Source organism: Vulpes vulpes, chromosome 8, assembly GCF_048418805.1.
Source record: "Vulpes vulpes isolate BD-2025 chromosome 8, VulVul3, whole genome shotgun sequence".
Lineage (NCBI taxonomy): Eukaryota > Metazoa > Chordata > Mammalia > Carnivora > Canidae > Vulpes > Vulpes vulpes.
The window spans coordinates 59,574,116-59,595,041 of NC_132787.1; the positions used below are offsets into that span (position 1 = coordinate 59,574,116).

The window sequence follows — 20,926 nt, forward strand, 5'->3', positions numbered from 1 at the left end:
TCATGACCTTGATGATTTTTATTGTTGTTTTTCCCCCAAATGAATGGTGGCTGAAACAGAAGTTTACTTATCACTCCCATAAATTCCAAAACCAGTGTTCCTACTAGGTAGGACCTAGGTAGTGATTCAAGAGTCCAGGCTTCTTCCATCTTGTGTCTCTGTCATCATCTTCTTCTTCTTTTTTTTTTTTTAAGATTTGTATTTATTTATTCATGAGAGACACACAGAGAGAGGCAGAGACACAGGCAGAGGGAAAAGCAAGCTTCCCACAAGGAGCCTGATGCAAGACTTGATCCCAGACCCTGGGATCACACCCTGAGCCAAAGGCAGATATGCTCAACCTCTGAGCCACTCAGGCATCCTGTCTTTGTCACCTTCTTATGTGGTTTCCAAACGACGGTGAAACTTATGAAGATTAGAGATATGCTATTTTGTAGAATATCACTTGGTTTGGGTTTCTGTGATGTTTCCTCATGATTAGATGCAGATTATAGAATTTTAGCAGGAGTGTAAAAGAAATGATTCTGTATTCTCATGCTTTCCTAACATGATTTTCATTTGTTTCATTATTGGTGACTTAAATTCAATTCCTTGATTAAGGAAGTGTCTGCTAGCCTTCTCCACTATAAAGTTACTCTTTTTCACTTTATAATTTTTATCTTAATTCTAATATATATTAAAAAAATTCTAATATAGTTAGCATATAGTGTTTTTTTTTATTTATTTTTTCTTTTTTTTTTCATATAGTGTTATATTAGTTTCAGATGTATTTACTAATAAATATTAACAAATATTTTGTGAGTAATACTTTGACACTATGTAAGTATGTAAGTGCCATATGAAATTATGCAAGTAGTAAACTATGGGGTATGTTAATAAAATTTCCTTAACAAACTTTCAATTTATTTCCTTATTTTCATTAGTTTGGATTCATGGTTTTCTATTTTATTCAGTGAGTTATAAGTTATAATCTGCTACATTAATTTATTTTGGTACTCAGATTATTCCAAATTTGGCAACTGGAAGTTCATTTAAGCTGTTTTCTTTGATCTTTTAATGTATTGTCCTCATTCTGTGAGGACTTCCTTACTTCCTACACCAACAAGATATTTCAGGCTCATCTTGTATTTTCTCTGCTTGAGCCTTAGAATCAGCAATTTCACCAAGGGGGCATTAGTTCTTTTTAAAAGAGGAAGGGCATTTAGGGGCACCTGGGTGGCTCAGTCAGTTGGGCATCTATCTGCCTATGGTTCAGGTCATGATCTCAAGGTCCTGGAATTGAGACCCACATTGGGCTTCCTGATCAGTGGGGAGTCTGCTTCTCCCTGTCCCTCTGTCCCTTATCCCTGATTATGCTCTCTCTTTTTCTCCCTCTCTCAAATAGGTAAATAAATTCTTTTTTAAAAATAAAATAGAAGAGCATTTAAAAGCCAAGATTTAGGCACTCGGGGTATTTTTTGCTCTTGGAGTATGGTTGTTCCCAAGCCTCTCTTGGGTAGGCCTAAGGAATATATGTATTTATATCACATACATATACGTATGCATATATATATATTAAAGTTGGCTGAATTGCCACCCCCAAATACAATGCTTTGGTAGAAGGATTCCTTTTTTTTTTTTTTTTTTTTAAGATTTTATTTATTTATTCATGAGAGACACAGAGAGAGACACAGGCAGAGAGAGACACAGGCAGAGGGAGAAGCAGGCTCCATGCAGGGAGCCCGACATGGGACTCAATCCTGGGGCTCCAGGATCAGGCCCTGGGCCGAAGGCAGGTGCCAAATTGCTGAGCCACCCAGGGATCCCCAGTAGAAGGATTCCTTTAAGCAAAAGGCACTTAAGAAACAGCAGGTGCAGAAAGGGTGTTGTGACCACCACCTTCCTTTTCTTCCTGAAAGCAGGAGATGAAACTCCCATGTGAAACATAAACGTGCCCTCCCTATACCAGGAGAAAAGGAACATTCTTATCACCAGAGATGGGGAGCTAGGGCTTTGAGAATTCTATACAAACACACCTTGCTTTTTTAAAAAAGATTTTATTTATTTGTGAGACAGAGAGAAAGAGTGCACAGGAGTATTAGTGGGGGGAGGGATGAAAAGAGGAGAAGCAGACTCCCTCGCTGAGCAGGGAGCCTGACTTTGGGCCTTGTTAAACTCCTGTGTGCCCTGTTGTGGGCTTGGCTCCTAATGGGGCACCTGGCTGGCGACCAGGCAGCAGTTTACCCTTCATGCCCACACTGAACCCCTTCCTCGGGCACTAGGGTGTGTGTCTGACATTGCCTCCACCTCCTCCTCTCTCTCAGGCACCAAAGTCCTAACAGATCCTTGTTCCTACAGCTGATTGAACCTCAGGGCCCCAGTGGGGATGATGACGTAGGGGCCAAGCTAACCTACCCTCTGGACATGAATGAAGAAGATCTTAGACAAGTATTATAAGAGGAAAGAAATTCGGAAACTAGGTGCTGATTATGGACTCAATGCTCCTCTCCTCCACCAAGCTTTCATAAGCTTTAGAAATTATATCATGCAGTCTCATTCCCTGGATGTGGACATTTGCAAAATGATAATTGCTTCAGTGTACGTCATTGTGGATGGTTCATTTCCATTTTTCTGGAGACCAGAGAAGTGACCTAAGAATACCATCCGGGCATCTGGGTGGCTCAGTTGATTGAGTATCTGCCTTCAGCTCAGATCATGATCCCAGGGTCCTGGGATCAAGCCCCAAGTCAGGTCTCTGCTCAGCGGGGAGCCTGCTTCTCCCTCTCCCTCTGCTGCTCTGGTGCTCTCTCTCCCTCTCAGATAAATAAATAAAATCTTAAAAAAAAGTAAGAATACCACCTAACTGGTACCTGGAAGTCAGAGCCATACAGTGGAAGATAATATTCCATTCAGGTCCTACAAATAGTGGAAAGACTTATCATGCAATCCCGAAATACTTGTCAGCAAAATCTGGATGTTTTGTGGCCCTTTAAAATGACTTGTGAAAAAAATAAAATAAAATAAAATGACTTGTGTATGAGATTGTTGAAGAGAATGAAACTGCTGTCAGTATGTCACCAAATATTTGCTCTTTTTCTTGTTAAATTTGGGAGGGCTGGGCAGAGTGAAGGTGGGAGGTGGGAAAGGGCATATATGGTAACTTACCATTAAGAAAGGTTGCCATAGTTCATTGTAAAAAACAGAAACAAAAAACAGACCTTGCTAAAATAAAATAATTCTTATCAGGGCACCTGTGGAGTGGGAGGAAGGAGGGAGGAAGGTATGACTCTTGATCTGGGGGTTGTGAATTTGAACCCCATGTTGGATGTAGAGATTCCAAAAATAAATAAATAAGCTTTAAAAAACACATAAATAGGGCAGCCCCAGTGGCGCAGTGGTTTAGCACCGCCTGCAGCCCAGGGCGTGATCCTGGAGACCCTGGATCCAGTCCCACATCAGGCTCCCTGCAGGGTGCCTGCTTCTCCTTCTGCCTGTGTCTCTGCCTCTCTCTCTAGCTGTGTCTCTATGAATAAATAAATAAAATCTTAAAAAAAATACATAAATAGAGGCGCTGGGGTGGCTTGGTTGGGCATCTGCCTTCAGCCAAGGTCATGACTCCAGGGTCCTGGTATCCAGGCTTGCATCAGGCTCCCTGCTCAGTAGGGAGTCTACTTCTCCTTCTTCCTCTGCCTGCTGCTCCCCCTGCCTGTGCTTTCTTTCTCTCTCTCACTCACTTTTTCTTTCTCAAATAAACAAAATCTTTTAAAAAAATAAAAAATAAAGTAACTCCTATCTTCCTTTAAGCTCCCTGTATATTTTTGTTTCTTTTCCACAATTGCCTCTCTTTGTTCAAATTAATATATAAGCACTTAGATTTGTGTTACTTCTTTGGGTCTTCATTTACTGCTAAAGGCTCCCATGTTATGTAAAACTTATATTAAATAAATTTTTTGCTTTTCTCCTGCTAATCTATCTTAAATCCATTTAATTCTCAGGCTCAGCCAGAGATGTGAAGAGGTAACATTTTTGCCTCCCTTTCATATACATGCGCATGCAAATACACAGGTCTCTCTGTCTTTCCTTCCTTCCTCTTTCTCCCTTTCCCCCTCTCTTTATCCCTTTCTCTCTCGCTCTCTCTCTTTTTTTTAAATATTTTATTTATTTATTCATGAGAGACATAGAGAGAAGCAGAGACACAGGCAGAGGGAGAAGCGGGCTTCTTGCAGGGAGCCCGATGTGGGACTTGATTCTGGATCCCAGGATCATGCCGAGCCAAAGGGAGACGCTTAACCACCAAGCCACCCAGGAGTCCCATCTGTCTTTCTTTTCTTTCTTGAGTAATCACTACCCCTAACATGGGGCTGGAACTCATGACCCTGAGATCGAGTCACATCTCTCCCACTGAGCTAGCCAGGTGCTCCTGTCTATATTTATTTTCATACTATCTCTGTGTATTGACACCCACAAGGACCAATAGATATCACAATTCTAACCCAGCACTGCAGAGTTTATTTTAGTTTTTTCCTTCCATATTCGTAAATGAAGAGGCTCTTCTTCTCACCTTACTGGGGCTCTGACATTTTATGACAGTCCCATTCCTATACTGATGCTTCTTAACCTTCTTGAGCTATGCTGTGCTGGCCTAACCCCTAAACATGCAAGGCTGTCCTGTCATTGAGTGTCTTCCTTAACCTGCTTAGGATCCAATGCCTTACACTGGGCCTTCCTCCTACAGAGATGCCTTCCTCATCCACATTCTCATAGTACTCAAATTTCTTTCCTATAATTTTGAGGTAGTGATATCCTTTCTCTTATCCTAGGCTGATGACCCATCTGTGTTCTACAGCCTGTTTTCTCCCAGATTCTTTGAAAGTCTGCTGGAAGCTTCTTGTCTTTCTTTTATTTTCAACTCTGGATTATCATTAGTTCTTTCTTTTAAGCAGAAACATGGTCAAGTTTTCCCTTCTTAGAAACAAAATAAACCCTCCTGTGGGCATGTGGATGATGAGTATCAAAAAATATGTAACACATGCAAAATTTTTGATCCAATAATTCTAAGAATCACTTATTAATTTATTAAATATTTATGAGCACCCATGTGCCAGGCAATATTAATAAAATCATAAACAGAAGTAGATATAATCTCTGTTTTCATGGAGCTTATTTAGAGAAACAAATATCAGGGTACCTGGGCTCAATCACTAAAGCATGCAGCTCTTGATCTCAGGGTTCTGAGTCCAAGCCCCATGTTGGGTGTGGAGCTTAATTGAAAGAAAAGGAAGAGAGATCCCTGGGTGGCTTGGCTGCGGTTGAGCACCTGCCTTTGGCCCGGGGCGTGATTCTGGAGTACCTGGATTGAGTCCCACATCAGGTTCCCTGTGTGGAGCCTGCTTCTTCCTCTGTCTGTGTCTCTGCCTCTCTCTCTCTCATGAATAAATAAAATCTTAAAAAAAAAAAAAAGAAAGATCTTAAAAAGAGACATTTAAACAAAAGAGACACATATCAATCAGATAATCATGCTAATGAATGCATTATTGCAAATTGAGAACTTAATGATAAAAGGAAATGTGTACTTTATATTTGTTGGTCTGTATTCCAAACTCTATGTATTAATTTAATCACATAAAATTACTTATTATATGCAATATAATATGTATATAGCTTTATTTTGTCCATCACTATTTTACCCATTTGTACATAATGAAATTTAGGCAGAGACAGGTTAAGTAACTTGTTCAAGGTCACACAGCTAATAAGTAGAGCTGGAATTCAAACTCAGATAGTGTGGTTCCTGTCCCTAACCATTATACTAAGGTGCTTCTCACAGTAGTTCTGAAGAAAAGAAACAGGTGTCTGTGAGAACATCTAAGAACAAAAACTGATTTAATGTTTATTTATTTATTTATTTTAAAGTAATCTCTACACCCAACATTGGGCTCGAACCCACAACCCAAGATCAAGAGCCACACTCTCTTTTAGCTGAGCCAGCCAGGGGCCCCATAAAGAAAACTGATTTAGACAGAAGCTTTCTGAGGAAGTATTTCTTTCTTTTTTTTTTAAAGATTTTTTATTTATTTATTCATAGAGATGCAGAGAGAGAGAGAGAGGCAGAGACACAGGCAAAGGGAGAAGCAAGCTCCACGCAGAGAGCCCGACATGGGACTCGATCCAGGGTCTCCAGGATCACGCCCTGAGCTGCAGGCGGCGCTAAACCGCTGCACCACCGGGGCTGCCTGAGGAAGTATTTCTTAAGCATAGACCCGAAAGTTTAAGTAGGAATTAACTCTGGAGAGTGGATGGTGGTAATAGGAGAAATGATCATTCAAGCCTGAGGATATCATGTGCAAAGTCTCTGAGGCAAGATGGAACACGGCACAGTGAAGAAACTGAAAGACCAGTGTAGCTACATTGTAAGAATCATGGGGAAAGTGGGGTATTATGTGGCTAAAAATGTAGCCCAGGCCCAAATGAAAGGGTCCTTTAGGCCCTTAAGGATTTTGTTTTTCATCCCTAAAGCAAGAGAAAGTCATGGAGAGGAGGGCTCAGAAACCAGGGATCAGTTTCCCTTTGAAAAAATTACTCTTACTGTACTTTAGACAATGAATTGCAAAGTAGTCACAAGTGCATGTGGAGGTGAAGGTGGTGGTATCTTGAGGGTGGTGAGTTGATTTACCATGTGACAATGGAAATAGAGTCAAATGGAGGGATTTGAAGAAATGTTAGAAAGTCAAATTGAGGGGATCCCTGGGTGGCGCAGGGGTTTGGCGCCTGCCTTTGGCCCCGGGCGTGATCCTGGAGACCCGGGATCGAATCCCACATCAGGCTCCCGGTGCATGGAGCCTGCTTCTCCCTCTGCCTGTGTCTCTCTGCCTCTCTCTCTGTGTGACTATCATAAAAAAAAAAAAAAAAAAAAAAAAAAAAAAAGAAAGTCAAATTGAGGGGCACCTGGGTGGCTCAGTGGTTGAGCATCTGCCTTTGGCTCAGGTCATGACCCTGAGTCCTGGGATCTAGTCCCATATCAGATTCCCCATGGGGATCCTGCTTCTCCCTCTGCCTATGTCTCTGCCTCTCTCTGTATGTCTCTCATGAATAAATGACTAAAATATTAAAAAAAAAAGGGGTCAAATTGACAGGACTGGGTAATAGGTTGGATATGAGGGGCAAGAAGATGTAGGTTTTAAGGTTGACCCCTTCCTATAACCAATCTATTAGTAAAATCAGTTAACTTATCTCCTAAATGTTTTTCTTTCTAGTGCAACTAAGTGAATAATAGCATTTTTTTGAAAATTTTCATTTATTTGAGAGAGAGAGTGTGAGCAGGAGGGAGAGGAAAAGGGAGAGAGAATATGAAGCAGACTCTGGGCAAAGTGCAGAGCCTGACCCAGGGTTCAATCTCATCACTGTGAGATCATGATCTGAGCCAAAAACCAGGAGTCAGATACTCAACTGACTGAGCCACCCAGACACCCCAGTGACAGCATTCACTGAGGTAGGGACTGTGGAAGAAGATGAAGAGGTTGAGGGAGAAGATTATTGAGTCTTGGGCATGCTCAATTTGAGGTGCCTTTGAGACATTCATATGGAGATATTAAATAGGCAGTTGTCAAGATGGATCTAGACTTCAAAGGTTAGACCTGGGCTGAAACTACACACTTAGAAACTATCACTGCATTCATGGCAAGTAAAGCTGTAACACAGATGAGTTTGCCTAGGGGCAAAGAAAATGGATTGAGAAGATAAGGGGGTCTAGAGTCAGTATTTGAGAAAATCTAACATTAAATAAGAGTGAGGGGTTCAGGAAAGGGCTAGCTTAGTAGGCCTGGATGGCTTAAACCCCACACATTCCAAAGAAATGCCTGTCTTTAATCAAACTGGTGCTTCACTGACTCCTAGGAGATAGTATCTGAGTCCTTGGAATACTCTGTGTAATGAGAGTGTTTTGTATGCCTGAGGCCCAGGCCATGTTGTACCAGTTTCCCCTCTATAGGCTGGAGACCAAGTAGCTGGGATCAGTTAGGCAGGTGTTCCATGCTTACATGGCAGCTTCCCAATAAAAACCCTGTACACCAAGGCTTGGGTGAGTTTCCCCGTTTGGCAACCTGTGTGTTGTCACACGTCACTGCTGGGAGAATTAATGCCTATGTAATTCCACTGGGAGGGGATACCTAGAACCCTATGTCTTTTGCCTCCTGGACTTTACTCCATGTACCTTTTCCCTCTGGTGATTTTAATCTGTATCATTTCACTGTAATAAACCATAACCATGAGTATAATAGCTTTTCTGAGTCCTGTGAATTCTTCTTGTCTGGTCTTGGGAACCCCTGACAAGGTCTGCAAAAGAGAAACAGCAGGGGAGCCCGGGTGGCTCAGCGGTTTAGCGCCACCTTCGGCCCAGGGCGTGATCCTGGAGACCCAAGATCGAGTCCCATATCGGGCTCCCTGCATGGAGCCTGCTTCTCCCTCTACCTGTGTCTCTGCCTCTCTCTCTCTCCCTCTCTGTGTCTTTCATGAATAAACAAAATCTTTAAAAAAAGAAAGAGAAACAGCAGTCTAAGAGGTAGTAGGAAAACCAAGAGAGTGGAGTGTCATGAAACCCAAGGAAGTTAAGTGATTCCAGATGGTGAATGGCCAACAGTGTTAAACCCCACGGAAGATGAATAAGCTTAGGCACTAAACTATGTCTGCTGGATTTCAAAACATGGAGGTCACTGATTACTTTACCAAGAGGTGTTTTGGTTGTGATAGTGGAAGCCAGGCCACGGTGGACTGAGGGATGAGTGCTCTGTAAGAAGAGATTTTTGGAGAAACAAATTGAAATTTGAAGAAAAGAATGCATGTTAATTCCACCTTATTTATAGTAGCAAAATACATTTAAAAACAATCTAGTTATCTGATAACCTAAAAGGAAGCCTTCAAATTTATTTACTAAAAACTTTTATGGGGCAGCCCAGGTGGCTCAGTGGTTTAGCGCCACCTTTGGCCCAGGGCGTGATCCTGGAGACTCGGGATCGAGTCCCACATCGGGATCCCTGCATGGAGCCTGCCTGTGTCTCTGCACAGCCTCTGCCTGTGTCTCTGCCTCTCTCTCTGTGTGTGTCTCTCATGAATAAATAAAATGTTAAAAAAAAAACTTTTATAGTGGGTATACTTGTTGAATCAGTGATTCTATTTTTAGATATATTCAAGAGAAATAATTATAGACATGCAAAGATTTATTCATCATAATGTTTATCACAGTATTGTTAAAATAGAAAAATGAAAACCTTATTGTGTAACAACAGCTAATACATTATGGTAAACTCAAGTGATGTCTCTTTATTGTCTAATTTGGGATGTATCTTACTGGATGAAAGAATTAGAGATAATGTGGGACACCTGGGTGGCTCAGGCGTTGAGCATCTGCTTTTGGCTTAGGGTATGATCCTGGAGTCCTGGGATTGAGTCCCACATCAGGCTTCCTGTGAGGAGCCTGCTTTTCCCTCAGCCTATGTCTCTGCCTCTGTGTGTGTCTCTCATGAATAAATACATAAAATCTCAAAAAAAAAAAAAAAGAGATAATGTACATGAAAGTACTTTGTAAACTGTAAACTCCTGTTTCAATGTCATGTTTATTACTAAGATTACTAATGTGCTCCTGGAAGGCCTTAGAAATACAGGAAAAACAAAGAGTTAGCAATTAGGCTCAACTCTGCCATCATTTCCTTTTAGTTGGTACTAGTACTTCTCAACTCAGACAACATAGAACCTGGAATTTGAAGTGTACTTTGAACATCATAAAATGCTGATGGTGAACTTCATTTTTTCATTATCTATGATTTTCATTATATTAAGCCTTCTGAGTACATAATTAACAGATCTGTGCTGATGGTTATATCCTCTACTTTAATCCATCTAATGACGTGACAAAAATACCAATACCAGTCATATGTATACATAGGAGTTCTACAATTTTATGTTTGTGAATAGCTGTTTATTTTTTTAAAGATTTATTTGTTTATTTATTTATTTATTTATTTATTTATGAGAGACACACACAGAGAAGCAGAGACATAGGCAGAGGGAGAAGCAGACTCCCCGCAGGGAGCCAATGAGGGACTTGACCCCAGGTTCCAGGATCATGCCCTGAACCAAAGGCTCAACCACCAAACCACCCAGGCATCCCTGTGAATAGCTATTTAAAGATAGCTTTAAACATTTTTTTTTCTTTTAAGTAATTTCTACACCCAACGTGGGGCTCAAACTCACAGCCTGAGATCGAGTCACATGCTCCACCAACTCAGCCAGCCAGGCATTCCAAAAGAATCCTGAATTATAACTTAGTCTTACTTAGATAATAAAGGATTTAAAAGCAAAGTGTAACTTGCTATTAGATCTGTCATGCTGATTTTTAAAAGCATGTGATCTTATAGATTATTTATAAAATGTGAGAAGTGTTAAATATTCTCTGAAATTATACATAAATCACACTAAAGTGCCTTTCATTAAGTAAAAGGCAACATTTTAGATACAGGGAATTTTAATTTGCATAGTTAAGACTGAAAAGATAAACTGGGGACACCTGGATGGTTCAGTGGTTGAGCGTCTGCTTTTGGCTTGGGTTGTGATCCTGGTAAAGGGATCAAGTCCCACATCGGACTCCCTGTGAGGAGCCTACTTCTCCTGTCTATGTCTCTGTTTCTCTCTGTGTCTCTCAGGAATAAATAAATAAATTAAAAAAAAAAAAAGATAAACGAGACATTACTACCTTATCTTCAGCTCTTAAACAGCCTAATGAACACTGATTGAAAGACAGATGAGTCTTGCTCAGTTCTAGGAGGCAGTGAAGATATTTCCTCAGCATTTAAATATATTAATATAACCAGCTATGTAAATCTAAAAAAGCAATCTCCTATAAGGTTTGAGATGGCATTCACCATCTTTGTAAAAAGTTGAACATATTACTAATCAAGTCTAATTATATCTTTAGAAGGGAAAATAGTGCTAGCACTTGCTGACTTGAATTGCTACCAAAATTTAAAAAGCTGATTGTATTAATTTAACCGTAAGCCAGTTTTATTTAAATCAGAACTGTCCAACAAAAATATTGTTAGCCATTCAAGATCAGAATTCTACTGTATGAAGTCAATTTTTTTGTAAGCTCTACCCCCAACATGGGGCTTGAACTCAGGAACCCAAGATCAAGAGTTACATGCTCTATAGACTGAGCCAGCCAGGTGTCCCTGCATGAGATCAATTTAAGTATGTACTCTTAAAAGAAGTTAAGACATTTTTTTAAAAAAAGATTTTATGATTTTATTTTATTTATTCATGAGAGACACAGAGAGAGGCAGAGACATAGACAGAGAAGCAGGCTCCATGCAGGGAGCCCGATGTAGGATTCGATCCCTGGACCCAGGATCACACCCTGAGCCAAAGGCAGTCGCTCTACCGCTGAGCCACCCAGGCATCCCAACATTTGTTTTGTAAGAAATAAGGCAGTGGCCAACTATTTAATACTCATTAATAGCTTTTTTGAGATAAGCTGTCAAGTCTGCCCTTTTGGCCTTCTTAATGTTAGCCAATTATTTTTGTTTCAGGTATGTCCTACTTTGGGATACTCTATACTTCTCCTCAGGTGATCCTTTGTTCTGTTGGTGTCAGTGAATCCAGGGGCCTAACTGGTCTTCTACACAAATAAACCATGAGGATTATTGTGCTGGTCTTCCTTTTCCTCAGTGTGGCACTGGACTCACTTCTGGATTAAAAATCTTATTCTTCTCAATATCACCCCTTTTTATTTCCTCTTTCAACAATTGTGTTAGGAAGGTTCCTACTCTGAAGCTGGACATCCCACTAAGCCCAAGGTGCATGTGCCTATGAATCTATGTTGAGAAGTGAACTTTAAATCACAAAATTCCACCTTCAAGACTTGTTGGCTTTGCTCACTCATGAGAATAAGTATGACATTCAAAAAATGCCCCAAATCTCAAGGACAGTTCAGCATTCCTCTGCTGGCGCCCAGGCACTCTTCTGCTCCTTCTGTTGACCATGTTTGCTCTGCCCCAGAGCTGTAGAACCTGCCCTTACAAGTCTTCATGCTCCTCTTGGGCTGCTGTCTTATCATAAACCTCCTGTTCCCAGCCAATGGATTATGCTCTCACCATCATTCACCTATCTTTTTTTTTTTTTTTGAGATTTATTTGTTTATTTATTTATTCACGAGAGAGAGAGAGAGAGAGAGAGAGAGAGAGAAAGGGAGAGAGGCAGAGACACAGGCAGAGGGAGAAGCAGGCTCCATGGGACTCCAGGATCGCGCCTAGGACAAAGGCAGGCGCTAAACCACTGAGCCACCCAGGGATCCCCATCGTTCACCTATCTAACATCATTCACTTCTAGCGCTCTTCCTCTTTTCTGGACAACTGGAAAGTTCCTTCCGCTTCTGGTTACCAAGAATTTCAGGGGAGGTTTTCTGTATGGCAGGGCTGCCAGGCACCTACAGATAGCTCTCCTTTATTTCAGAATTGTTTTTCTCATAATGCTCGCGCAAGAGGGTCAGAAGTAAAAAGTAGCCTTGGCCAGGGGAATAGCTGGACACAACCTCTACTTATATCCACTGATCAGTTTAGCACATAGCATAATTTCTCTTTTTGAGATTTTTCTCTGAGGTACCTGTTTCTCCCTCCAGTTCAGTCCCTTTAGGGAACTCTGGGTCTACTTTTACATTCATTTTAGGTTTACTGTAATGTGCCAGGTACTGTAAGTACTCTACAAGTGTTTGTCCAACAACCTTAAGGTAGGTCCTACTAGGATCAAACACCTTTTTACAATTGAGGAAACTAAGGTAAGTTAACTAAGTTATCATACAGCTAGTAGGTGGAGGAATCAGGCTTCAAATCAGGCATTTTGCCTCCAGGGTATATATTCAGCCTCTATGCTATGCATTCTTCATCTGACAAGTTTGTGTATATGGTTTCTCAGCCTCATGAATGATTTCAGTTTTTCCCCTAAGACTTCTGAGCTCAAGGACATACCCGGGTGTCTGTCTGCTGGTTTATTTATTTAAAGACTTTATTTATTCATGAGAGACAGAGTGGCAGAGACACAGGCAGAGGGAGAAGCAGGCTCCTTGTAAGGAGCCCGATGTGGGACTTGATCCTGGGACTCTGGGATCACACCCTAAGCTGAAGGCAGATGCTCAACCACTGAGCCACCCAGGCATCTCGGTTTATTGATTTTTAAAATAAGCTCTACACCCAACATGGGGCTTGAACTCACAACCCCAAGATCAAGAGTCACACGCTGAGCCAGCCAGGTGTCTCAAGATGTACCTGGGCATATTTAAATGTCCCCAAATATTGTGTGACAGTTTAATTCTAGGGATTGCCATTTCAGAGCACACAGTAAATTTCACAAAGGGTAATTTCTAGAAAATTATGTAGTTTTCAAAAACACTTTTATACTAGCTCTTAATAAATAAAGGCAAGTGATAGGCATCAAACGGTTAAGAACAAATTCAAGGAAGCAAAACTTTTGGTTGAGAGATTCAGCCCCATTATTTATTTAAAGTGAATTTGGAGAAAATTCTTTATTTGCTCTTTATTATATATATTCAGTATTTTTCCCCATTTGCACATATACCATGGGGGTCCAAACACCCAGTATTCTTTGACTATTATTCTAGTAACAGCCTAACTGGTCTTTCTTCTGCTCTGAACCCCAACATGTGATCCCTGTAGGAAGCAGTCATAGTGACTCTTCACTACTTTGAGTCTTTGCTCAAAACTCATCCAAGCCTTCCCATCCCACTCAGCATCTTAAAACTAGGTTAGGAGTAGTCCTTGGATGCTCCAGCAGAGGAAATTTTTCCAATGGGTACAAGTTAAGGATAGATTTTTTTTGTTTTGTTTTAAGACTTTGAGAGAAAGCATAGAGAGAACAAGCAGAAGTTGGGGGCAAAGGGATAGGGAGAAGCAGGCTCCCAGCTGAGCAAGGAGCCTGACATGTGGCTCAATCCCAGGACCTTGGGATCATGACCTGAGCCCAAGGCAGATGCTTAACCAACTGAGCCAGGTGCCCCAAGTTAAGAATAGTTTTAAGAGAATTAGTCACATATATATATATATATATATATAAAAATAAATATGTACACAGACACATTTTTAATGCATATTTAAAATACATCTATAAAAATGAAAAATGGAATTGACACCAGACCCTGTCTCTTCATAGGAATGTTATACACATCCAGATTTACATGAACTAATTGAAAAATAAAACTATCAGCCATCTCATTAAGACATTCCCAGTAACAACTTATTTTTTTCCATGTTTAACAAAATACATAAAAAAAAAAAAATTTAGAGAGCATGTGAGTTGGCAGGGGGAAGGACAGAGGGAGAGAAAGAATCTCAAGCGGACTCCCCACTGAGCCCTGGGCCCAGCCTGAGGCTGGATCTCAACCCTTGAATTCATGACCTGAACCAAAGTCAAGTGATGGAAGCTAGTGGACAAGCCACCCAGGCGCCCCCAAGATATATTTTTTGATGGATGTTGGTGCTTAAACTGCATGGCGGTGTTTGTTAAACCACTTTAGTGTTTACTTTTCCATTGGGTAGATTTAAAAGTAATTTAACAATTTTAAAATGTCACTGTTCCAAAATGTCAGTAACTGCACTCTTTGCAACTAACATGCATGAGGAAATATTTCAGAGTCAACTACTTACAGAGGTTTGAGAAAATAATTTGTCAAAGTTGTTCTCAAGGGCACAGAAGTTTAAAAAATTGAGGATCATTTCTGTCTATGACCTGGCCCCCTTAATTTTCTTATCTCATGTTCTACTACTGTCTCCCTTGTTCAAACCACTCAAGGCGCACTGACTCCTCCCTGTTCCTCTAACAAGCCAAGAATCCCTGTCTGCCTCAGGATCATTTGTACTTACTGTTTGTTCCTCTGCCTGGTACACTCTTCTGCAAGAACCCACAAGTATTGTTCATCTATCAGCGGAGGCTTTCCTCAGTCATCTCTTATTTCTTTTACTTTTATTTGGTCTTCATAGTATTTATCACTCCCTGGCATAAATTTACTGTCAATTTACCGTCAGTCTCCGTTAGACTGCAAGTTCCTTGAAGGCACAGATCTCCTTTGCTTTCTGCTGTAATCTCTAAAAACACTCCCCGATACATAGTTAAGAGGTCGGTATTTTTGAGCCAAGAGATAAAAAAATGTTTCGAGGTGGCTTACTTTAAGGACTTGTACGAGCTCAAAGAGTTAACAGTTCCTTGGGAACACTGTCAGAAGGCGAAAGCACTTCATGATCCCAACATTAAAACAGCCGCTGCTCCACATAAACCTCCCCAGTACTTGTTTTCAAATAAAGACAAACCTTCTGAAAGCGCCTATTGCCGATATTACTAGGGCATTTGGAACCCCCCCTCTCCCAGGACACTTAAGTGAGACTCTCAGGACATGATACCGATGCACCGCGGAATCCGCCGAAGCGACTTTTCAACATCCATCAGCCCTCCCCCACAACCCTCACTTCCTGATTGCAGGTCTGGGGTGTGGCCCTGGCATCTCTGCTTTGAACAAGCTCCTCAGGGGACGCCTGGGTGGCTCAGGGCGTGATCCTGGGGTCCAGGATCCAGTCCCGCATGGGGCTCCTTGGGGGAAGCCTGCTTCTCCCCCTGCCCGTGTCTCTGCCTCTCTCTCTGTGCGTCTCAAGAATAAGTAAAATCTTAAAGAAAAAGCTCCTCAGTAGGTTTTGTGATACGTAGCAACGTCTGAGAATCAATCACCTCAAGAAGCTAAAAATAGCTGTTAAAGAGTTTCTTCCTCACGGGATCTTTTCAGCCTCTTTCTGCTGGCGGGCCTCCAGAGGAAGGCCCCTCTTCACGACTCCCCCACGGCACGACCACCCAAAGGAACGCAGCCGGCACAGGCACGGGGCCCCAGGCGGCGCGCGCCTCGGAGCCGGCGGGCTGCGGCGTCCGACCGTGCGACGAGCGAGGTTCGCGCCGAGACGCGCCCGCCCCCGGGGACGGCGCCCCTCGGGAGTCGCCGGCTCGAGCGGTCCGGGCCTCCCCGCCTCCTACCCTTTCCCGCTTTTCGCCCCGCACCACCGCTGCGTCCGAGTTCATAACCACTGCCGCCGACTAAGCGCTGCTCGGCGTCCGCGGCCGCTGGCTCTAAACACTCCCGCGAGCAGCAGGGCCGCCGCGCGCACGCAGCACGCCGGTGCCGGAGGTCGGAGAGGGGGGCGGGGCCGACTCCCCGCCCGCGCCGCGAGTTCCCGCCTCCCTCGGGAGGACGTCCGTGCGTACGTGCGCGCGCCGCGCCCGCTCTCCTTCAGCCGCGCGACGCGAGGGCGGGGGCGCCGCGTGCGCGCGCGCTCTCGTTCGTTCGGCTGCCTGCTCGCTCTCGGCTGCCGCTCTCGCTGCGGCTGCGGCTGGGGCTGGGGGCGGCGGCGGCGGCGGCGGCGGCGCGGGCGGCGGGCGGCGCGGGGCGGTCCGGCGGGTTCAAAGAGGAAAACATGGCGGAAAACAAAGGCGGCGGCGAGGCTGAGAGCGGCGGCGGGGGCAGCGGTAGCGCGCCGGTAACTGCCGGGGCCGCCGGGCCCGCGGCGCAGGAGGCGGAGCCGCCTCTCGCCGCGGTGCTGGTAGAGGAGGAGGAGGAGGAAGGCGGCAGGGCGGGCGCGGAGAGCGGCGCGGCCGGGCCCGACGACGGGGGGGTGTCCGCGGCCTCCTCCGGCTCGGCCCCGGCTGCCTCAGCCCCTGCGGCCTCAGTGGGCCCTGGAGTTCCCGGGGGGGCGGTAGCGACGCCGGGCCCAGCTCCAGCCTCGGCTCCCGTTCCGGGTCCGTCGGCGGGGCCGCCTCCTGGACCGCCAGCCTCGCTCCTGGACACCTGCGCCGTGTGTCAGCAGAGCTTGCAGAGCCGGCGTGAGGCGGAGCCCAAGCTGCTGCCCTGCCTTCACTCCTTCTGCCTGCGCTGCCTGCCCGAGCCGGAGCGCCAGCTCAGCGTGCCCATCCCGGGGGGCAGCAACGGCGACATCCAGCAAGGTGAGCGGCAGGCCCTGCCGGAGGTCTGGGCCGAGGAGGGTCTGGGGTCGGAGCTGCTCGGGCCCGGGGCTCCTCGGACCGGAGCGAACCCGAGGGGTCCGAGAGGTGAAAGACACGGCCCCGGGACGCCTTCCAAAGAAGGTGGGCCGCCAGAGATAAGGGGAGGGTGAAGGGAGGGGTGCCGGCGGCTGGAGGCGGGGGGAGGGGACCCGGGCCGCAGGGGAGGTTTGGGTGTGCGGATCCTGGCGGAGAAGGCGTGGACTCCCGGCCGAGCGCAGGTTCGGAGCTGCTGGACTCGGACGGAGGCAGGAGAGGGGCTGGGAACCGCTTTGCAGGAGTGTTGAGGGAGGAGAGGCCTGTAGCGGGAGAGGCACTGAGAAGGGAGTAGGTAAGCAGTAAGGGCTGTGAGGATGACTTGCCGTGGAAGGAAGGACTTGACACGTTCGAGGCTAGGGGGACAGAAGGACTAGCGACTGAATAGGGGCGGATAAAGGGTATTGGAGAGTTTGGGGCTGAGAGAAGCCGTCTGATGGAAAGTAGTTTTAGGATGACATTGGGAAGGAGAACTCTGGAATCGGAAGAGCTTTGAAGGGCCTGCATGTTTTGGGAAATATCCTCAGGTTCAGGGGTGAAGGAGAGATGAGCTTTGAAGGGAATTGGGAGTTAAAGACAGCTGGGTTTCATTGTAAATTAATGAGCCCCTACTGATCCAGACAGTGTATTAGGATTGAATAAAATAGTGAGTGAAGGGCTCGTTCATAGTCCTATAGGTGAAACACATATCCTGCCAACAGCAGTGGTGGTGGGTACTTGGTACAGTGGTTGTGACAAATCAGGAGGTCAGGGGAACTTTATTGAAAAGGAAACCATTGAGCAGGTTTCTTGAAGGGTGAGTTCACTGGATTGGGAGTTTTCAGGGTACTGGGTACTTTACACATCTCTGGAGATAAAGGTTAACTAGTCATTATAAAACACATTCATGTTTCTGCAGTGAAACATACAAGTATCCCATTGATGGAATAGACATTAATAACTTAAAATTGAGGGAGGGTTTTGTTGTAGATTCATGAAAAACTTTCACATTTCAAAGCTCTTGAAATTTGGAACTTCAAGTAAAGGATTCCTGACCTGTACTAAAGGGTTTGGGATTCATCCTGTAAAGTATGTCTTGTACAGTGTAGACAAGGTGTCCATGAAGGCCTTTTTTTTTTTTTTTTTTTTTTTAAGATTTTTATTTATTCATGAGAGACAGAGAGGAACAGGCTCCCTTTAGGGAGCCTGATGCAGGACTTCCATCCCAGGACCCCAGGATCAAGATCTGAGCCAAAGGCAGGGGCTTAACCACTGAGCCACCCAGGCACCCCAAGGGCTTTTTTATCAAGAGGATAAAAGAATCACTTTTGTTATCCAAAAAGATCACATATCGAAGAGGAAGGGGAGGCAGGGCTGGAGGACGGGAATCTTGACAGTTTATAGAGAAATGAGCATTTGGAATTAATAAAGCACTAATAACATGTTAAGGAAGCATTTTGATATGGGGAAAGGGATGGACTTTGTGAGGGTGTCTACTTTTTACTTCCCACGTATGATTTGGATAGATTAATTTTTTTTTTTAGCCTTAATTTTTTCAGTTTGGAAACAAGGACAGAATTACCTACCTCATGTGGTTATAGGGTTATGATAGAATGAAGTGTGTACATAGGGTAACTAGTACTTGGTGGTTAGTAATGAAATGGCAGCTATTTAATTAATAGTAGTAAATAATATTAAGTAGCCATGGGAATGAAGTTGGGAGGTGTTGAGATTGGTGTGGGGGAGACTAGGATGTGTCTAGGATGAGTTCCAGGTTTCTTGTTAGGTGGGTAGCAGTGCTTTTAATACACATAATTCAGGAACAGAAGCAGGTGTGTATGTGTTTGTGGTGAAAGGAGGATAATGATTTCAGTTATGGATGTTTTGTGTTTGAAGTATTATTGAGACATACAGGTAAGAATGTTACATTAAGAATAAGGATTTGATAGTGAAGATACTAAGTGATAATGGGTGTATGGAGGGTGGATAATGGGTGTGTATAACTAACTGCTCACGGCCTCATGAGTATAGGGAGATGTGTGGGATTCAGTGTTCTTTTGGGAACCTGGACTAGATGAGAGATGTAGAAGGAACACAAGATGAGAATTGTGTTTGACTGATGTGGCTGGAAGACTGAGGTTATGAAATTGGCTCTCATATTTATGCAGGAGAGAGAGAGAGAGTAATAGTCTGTTAATTCCCTCTTCATTCTCCATCCTTTGTTTTTGAGCTAGGAGTGAAAAGTAGATGGGACTAAGCATTGTCATTTTAAGGTAATGTTGCTTTCTAACTAGTAGCTAAAACAAATCAAGCCTGGAAGCCATCATAGTTTTAGACAGGGAGTTTAGAAAATAATGTATTAGTATTAACTCCTATATGTATCCTTTGCTTTGCTCTTTAGAAAAGAGTTCTAGGGGATCCCTGGGTGGCTCAGTGTAGCGCCTGCCTTCTGCCCAGGATGTGATCCTGGAGTCCCAGGATCGACTCCCGTATCAGGCTCCTGACATGGAGCTTGCTTCTCCTTCTGCCTGTGTCTCTGCTTCTCTCTCTCTGTGTGTCTCTTATGAATAAATAAATATAATCTTAAAAAAAAAAAGTTATAGAAGGAACACTGGGTTTGGGGTCAGGGGACATAGTTCTGCCACTTAATTGTTTTCTGTAAAGGTGGTTTATAATGTTTCTGTCCTTCAGTTTCCTTATCTCCAAAACGTAGCTAATCCTTCACTTACATCTTATTAAGTCAGATGAAATAATAAATGTGAAAATACTGTGAAATGCTTGCAAATGTAAGGTATTATTGAACACTGGTTTCCTCTCTGGTCTAGAGAGCCATAACAAGTCAACATGTTAAGTGTTTTTCAAACAGTGACGGGTGCATTTTACCCTTTCTGCTAACTGGCCTTTTTTTCTGTTCTTGTAACACACCAAAGTTATCCACATTTTTTAGCTGATCCTTTTAGATCAGTGGTTCTCCAAAGTGTGGTTTCTGGACCAGCAGCAAGCATGAACATCATCTGCGATCTTGTTAGGAATGCAAATTCTTGGGCCCCACTCCAGACCTTCTGACCAGCCATCCGTTTTAACAAGTCCAGGTGATTTTGATGCACACTAAGTTTAAGTACCACTTTTCTTGAGTGAAGAGTTCCTCACTTCAGATGGTTCCTCCTCAGAAAGGCCTTATCTGACTCCCCTTTTTAAATTTTTTTGAAGGCTTTATTTTTAGAGTAGTTTCAGGCTTATAGCAAGATTAAGAGGAAGATATAGGGATTTCCTATTCGTTCCCAGCCCCCACACCTGCACGGCTTCCCCATGTTATCAGTATCTTCCACCAGAGTAGTACATTTGTCACAATTGATGGACCTACATTTGCCTATCATAATCACCCAAAGTCCATAGTTTGCATTAGTGTTCATTCTTAGTGTTTGTACATTCCGTCGGTTTAGACAAATATATAATGACATGAATCCATCACTATAATATGACACAGAGTATTTTCATCACCTAAAAATCCTGTGTCTGCTCTTTTTAAAGTAGTCCTTCAGGTTGGTCACTCCCTTATCTTTTTTTCTTCTTAGCACAGCTAATATATAAAATGCTTTTGTACTCGCTTTTCTGTTTCTCACTAGGATATTGTAGAGTGATTGTTCAATAAATATCTTTTGAATGAATAAGAATCACTGGGAGAACTTTATAAAATGCCATTTTGAGAGTTTCAGACACCCAGTTGATTTGGGGATGATACTAGGAATTTATTTTTAAGTATTTATTTGTTTATTTTATTTTATTTTATTTTTAAGATTTTATTTATTTATTCATGAGAGACACAGAGAGAGAGGCAGAG

At 43.4% G+C, this 20,926-nt stretch overlaps 1 protein-coding gene across 2 annotated transcripts in view; it reads left to right on the forward strand.

Moving 5' to 3' along the window:
- The first annotated feature begins 16,427 nt into the window (after window positions 1–16,427).
- Window positions 16,428–20,926, forward strand: part of TRIM33 (tripartite motif containing 33) — a 119,578-nt gene continuing 115,079 nt past the window's right edge. Inside the window, exon 1 of one of the 2 annotated variants that reach the window (XM_025994727.2) lies at window positions 16,428–17,013. In XM_025994727.2, coding sequence (XP_025850512.2) covers window positions 16,488–17,013 — 526 coding nt within the window. In that variant the 5' untranslated portion in view covers window positions 16,428–16,487. The remainder of the gene's footprint in view (window positions 17,014–20,926) is intronic. The other variant, XM_072766824.1, reaches the window with a different exon arrangement.